The following is a 5,328-nucleotide window of genomic DNA, read 5'->3' as shown; positions in this document are numbered from 1 at the left end:
TTCCCTTACCGATCTTCACAAAACGAAGCCCCGACGATCATCTGTTCGGCGGACAAAATGGCCGCCGGAAGCCCCAAAATGGCCGCGCGCATCGTTTTCGCGCCCTCCCCTCGCTTACCAAAAATGGCTGCCGGCCATAGGAAACTTCGCTGAACGGTGAGTAAAGGAGCCTTTTTGAATGCATTCCAATGGCTTTCCCTGTCCCGTTCAGCGATGTTTCGCTATAGCGAAGGTTAATCCGGAACGGATTAACCTCGCTATGCGAGGCACCACTGTATTGTCATTATTTATAATTCATATTCTATTTTATTTTAATTAATTTTAATTTTATTTCCTTTTAAAGAATTAATTAATTAATTAATTAATTAATTAATTTGTTTGTTTGTTTGTTTGTTTGTTTGTTTGTTTGTTTGTTTAAAACCTAGTATAAAAAATGAGCCGGGCCTGTGCCCAAATCCCCACAAGGCTGTCTTTGGTATTTTAATGTATAACTATCTGCGGGGGGGGGGGGGGACAAAAACAAAGGAGGGCATGCGTAGCTTCATACCAATTATCGAGGCCTTGTTGCTGCACCTAGCACACTCGGGCAAAAATTCAAACTGAGGAAAAAGGGGGCATTGGGGCCATGCCGGACCAAGGGCCATCTACCATGAAAAACAAAATCCCAAGCATTGTCGCCCCGATCTTGCCCTCTCACCCCCAATTTCATCATAATCATTAATATTATTATTTGAAGGCCTGTTATAATTTTTTTATTATTGATTGATTATCTGTTTCTTAAATCGTTGAATTGCTCGTGCCTAAACGCGGCTGTGCCACTGCTGCTGCCTGCTTCCCCTTTGAGCCTGGTACCAAAACTTAATAAGTATAAAAGGGGGGGGGAACCATCCCAACCAATTAATTAATAAGAAAAATGATAACACCACTGTGAGAGGGAGCTGATGCTACCCTCCTATCTTACAGCAACCGGTCTGAGTGATGCAGCAAAACTCACCTGATCGCATGGAGTCCTCCTTTTGGCCCCAAGCAAAAAAAGAGAAGAGGATGGTTAGAGGGGGGAACGCCCCTTATATAGTCTGGTGTTCCCCCCTCTCTTCAAGCAACTCTTGTGGTACCTTAAGGTCTTGCGTCATCCATGGGGGGGCAAAGGGTGAGTCTCACTGCCCAAAACCGTGGCTCAGCAGTGACTCCAACATTTGTTCTCACCAGGAGGCATGTGGCCCATTTGCCTTGTTTCAAAGGCATATACAATATTCCTAGAACATCATACCCCATTCTTTTTTGAGGGGGGATCTATAATTTTGCCCACTGAAGTGTGTGAGGTGGCTTTTTCAATTGTATAATACATTTTCTTTTTTTGCTTGGTTTTTTGGAGAATTTTGTTCTCTGTTTTTGTTTATTTTCTTTGTATGAGAGAGTTATGTTTTGTTTTGTCCTTTCCTTTTTCTGCTTCAAGGGTTGTTGAAGTGGGTATGGCTCTCCAAAGTCCAGAACTGAGCATGTGTGGCCCCTAGAACACACTACACAGAAAGGGTGGCAGCTGATGCCTAAATGTAAATACAAAGAGGCAGCTATGCACAGATCGTGGGGGGGACGCATGTGGCAATACAGTGGTGCCTCGCTTAGCGATGTTAATTGGTTAAAAAAACATCACTATGGGAAAACATCGCTGAGCGAAACACCATTTCCCATAGGAATGCATTGAAAATCAGATAATCCGTTCCAGCTGTCAAACCTACAGTTCAATGCATTCCAATGGGGGGGGGGGAATTCACCAAAAATTAACGAAGACTCAGAACAAAGCCAAATTAAGTTTGCAAAAGTTTTACAGGGTGCACTAATGATTCCAAGCATTTTAAACAGTTTTTGAACATTTTAACACACACTTAAAATAGTGAAAACAAACATCGTTAAGCGAAACAGGGGGACCTAAACTGTCATCGCTAAGCGAAGCAAGGTCCCGAACGTCGCTGTGCGAAATTTCCCCATTGGAAACATCACTAAACGGAGCGCAATATCGCTCCCAAAACCTCATCGCTAAGTGAATACATCATTAAAGGAGGCAATCGCTAAGCGAGGCACCACTGTACTAGCAATCTTGCACACCCCCATTGACATTGGCATACCAACAGTTCAATGTACTGTATCTTCCACAGATTTTTTAAAAATTATACACCAATAATGTAATGGTGCCCCCTCCTCAAGATCCTTTTACCAACGTATCAATGTATTGGTTGTTAAAAAATTAAATTAATGAGCACACCACAGTAATGGTGACCACCTTCCTGACTTTGTTTCTGAAAAGAACTGGGGCAGGTTGTGCACACAAGCAATCCCATTAAGGAATAGCACAACCCATGCCATGAGGGGAAATGCTCCGCAAGTTACACCACTGGCAGGGAAAAGGTTTTGGTCCTGAGTGTGCATGGTGTGACCAGGAGAAAAAAAGCAACAAACTAACTTGGGGACATCTAGAAAACATTTCCCTCATGTGACCAGGGCCTCTGTTATACATTTAGGTTATTTTTTTTGGGGGGGGGGGGAATTGCTACAACATATTCTGATATTAAGCAGCAGCAGGAAGAACTGAATCTAACCCATTTGCTCAAACCGTTTTAGGCCAAGTGCTTTGACCAAGGCTTTCTTCACTTCCTTATTTCTTAGACTGTAGATCAGAGGGTTCAACATAGGAGTAAGAATTCCATACAGCATGGAAACAATTCTGTCTTGCTTGGGGGAATAAGAAGCGACAGGGCAACCATAGGTAGCAATGGTAGCCCCATAAAAAAGGCAGACGACAGTCAAGTGGGACCCACAGGTGGAAAAAGCCTTGCGCCTGCCCTCAGCAGAGCGCATGCGCAAGATAGCAGAAATAATATAGATGTAAGAGATCAGGGTGACCAGAAAAGCACCACCTCCTGTGATGCCAGCCACAAGAAGGCGGACTAGTTCAGGGAGAAAGGTAGAAGAGCAAGAGAGAGCCGTAACTGGTTGAAGGTCACAGTAATATTGGTTAATTTTGTTGGACCCACAGAAGGATAATGAAAAGGTCAGTGAGGTGTGAACCATGGAATTGATAAAGCCTGTTAGCCATGTCCCAACAGCCAGTTGAGCACACAGCCTTTTACTCATGATGTTTGTGTAGTGCAAGGGGCTGCATATTGCCACATAGCGGTCATATGCCATCACAGCCAGCAAATATATTTCAGTGCCCACCACATCAATGAGAAAGAAGAGCTGCAGCACACAGCCAGCAAAGGATATGCGCTTGTCCCCTGATAGGAAGATCTGGAGCATCTTTGGCACTGTGACAGTGGGGCAAAGGACATCCAGCACAGAGAGATTACTGAGGAAGAAGTACATGGGGGTCTGAAGGTGGACGTCTGTCCCTATCGCCAGGAGGATGGCCCCATTGCCTGCCAGGGTGACCAAGTAGAACAGCAGAATCACTACAAAGAGGGTCGTGTCTACTTCTGGGAGATCAGAGAGTTCAGTCAGATAAAAGAACTTCACAACTGTTAAGTTGGCAGTCTCCATCTTGTTTCCAATTTTAACGTTCAACAGAAATATCTAAAAGAAACAGAGAAACCAAACCAGTAAATTTTTTGAAAACTATCATCTATTAATTATCTAAATTTTAGTTACAGTGAACGTACTCCATTCAACATCCAAAACATTATCAATGACACAATCTTTTTTACAGTTAAAATGATCAGCAAGATTTATTGGTTGTGGTAACTCTGGCTAAATCACAGAGCACAATAAATAAATAAATCACAAAGCGTACGTCTGTAGTTTTCTTTGCCACTTTGGCCATGAGTGGATCCCAGCTTATCCTGTTCTGTAACTGTAGCTATTTAATTAGTGAAATGCAGCATTGTTCTAAGTAGAGTAGACCACTGTATAAATAAAATAATCCCTTTTTAAAATTCCCTTGGTCAGCCAGTCATTTTTAAAAAGCCTACCTGAGGAGAAAGGTCTTCTTCTGCTTGGGAAAGGACAGCAAATATAAGCCCAGCCTGGCCTCCCATGGGAGGGAGTTTGAGATTCTGGGAGCACTAAAGGCCCTCTTCTTTGTCCTGATCAAAGGCTCTTATGAGGGTGTTGGGATGAAGAGAAAGACCTCTTCTGATAATCTTAATACCCATGTATGCTCATAAAGGGAGATACATTTTGAGTGTATTTAAAATATATTTAATTAACTTTTTTTTTTGGTACTTCTGTACCTCCAAAATCCTGTGCCTAGTTCCCTTTTGTTCTTTCATGACGCCCTTTTGGCTTCATAAGAACAGGCAACCAGAGAACAAATTGGCTATTATTTGTTGTAGTTGTTATGCAGAACTAGTATTAGAAGAAGGAGGGAAGGGGGAAAGAAATTCTTCATTATTGTCCCCCATTCTTGGGCTTAAGGTGGTCTTCAATTGTCTTTAATACAGTGGACCCTTGACTTACAGACGGCTTGACTTACAGACTTTTTGAGTTACAGACTTCTCTGGCCACAAAATTTAGGTTTGACTTGCAGACTGAGATTTGACTTACAGACCAGAAAAAAACCAAAATGGAACAAAAACGGCCTGTTACGGGATTAATCGGTTTTCAATGCACTGTAGGTCAATGGAGACTTGACTTACAGACTTTTTGACTTGAGAACTGCCTTCCAATACGGATTAAGTTCTCAAGTCAAGACCCCACTGTACTAGTAGCACTGAATCATCAATGATGGAAGAAAACAATCAGGCTAAATTGTGAATTAATCTAAAGTTAACTTCCCATGTCAAATATTAAACTTTATAAACAATCAACTGCAGCTTCTTAGGTTGGATTCTGAACCACAAATTCTCACTTGATGCCATCCACAAATTCTCACTTGATGCCATGCAGCCTCTGAGGCAACATGCCGTGTTCTCCAACACACATCTAAAGATGATCTTGGAAAATGCAGTATCTCACACAATATGTTGCACAGCAGTATGCAACAATATTAGCTTCCAAATGAAGCTCTCTCAAAAGTCTGTTTTTTCATTCATTCATTCATTCATTCATTCATTCATTCATTCATTCATTCATTCATTCATTCATTCATTCATTCATTCATTCACTTAACTTTTACACCACCACACTTAGTGGCACCCCCTACCCCGGGCAGTTTATCTACTACAGCTGTTAAGATGTTTCTCTATCAAACCTGTTGTTTTGTAAGAGACGTAAAACTACATGACTCCTAAATAGTCATCATCATGCACTGCAAACATTGAAGAACTGTTCAATGTAACAGTTTTTGAACTACATACTACTACATTTGTTCTGATTTTATAGATGATGAATTTT

The 5,328-nt window shown here is 41.7% G+C and overlaps 1 protein-coding gene across 1 annotated transcript; it reads right to left on the bottom strand.

Moving 5' to 3' along the window:
* Positions 1 to 1,140: 1,140 nt before the first annotated feature.
* Positions 1,141 to 3,537, bottom strand: LOC110085657 (olfactory receptor 5V1-like). Its single transcript, XM_020806030.3, has one exon. It carries the CDS (start codon positions 3,535 to 3,537, stop codon positions 2,593 to 2,595), a length of 945 nt encoding a protein of 314 aa, XP_020661689.3. The 3' UTR covers positions 1,141 to 2,592.
* Positions 3,538 to 5,328: the final 1,791 nt, after the last annotated feature.

The sequence above is a fragment of the Pogona vitticeps genome, chromosome 1 (genome assembly GCF_051106095.1).
Source record: "Pogona vitticeps strain Pit_001003342236 chromosome 1, PviZW2.1, whole genome shotgun sequence".
Taxonomy (NCBI): Eukaryota; Metazoa; Chordata; class Lepidosauria; order Squamata; family Agamidae; genus Pogona; species Pogona vitticeps.
The sequence above is the reverse complement of the archived record's forward strand: the minus strand, read 5'-3'. Positions and strand labels throughout refer to the sequence as shown.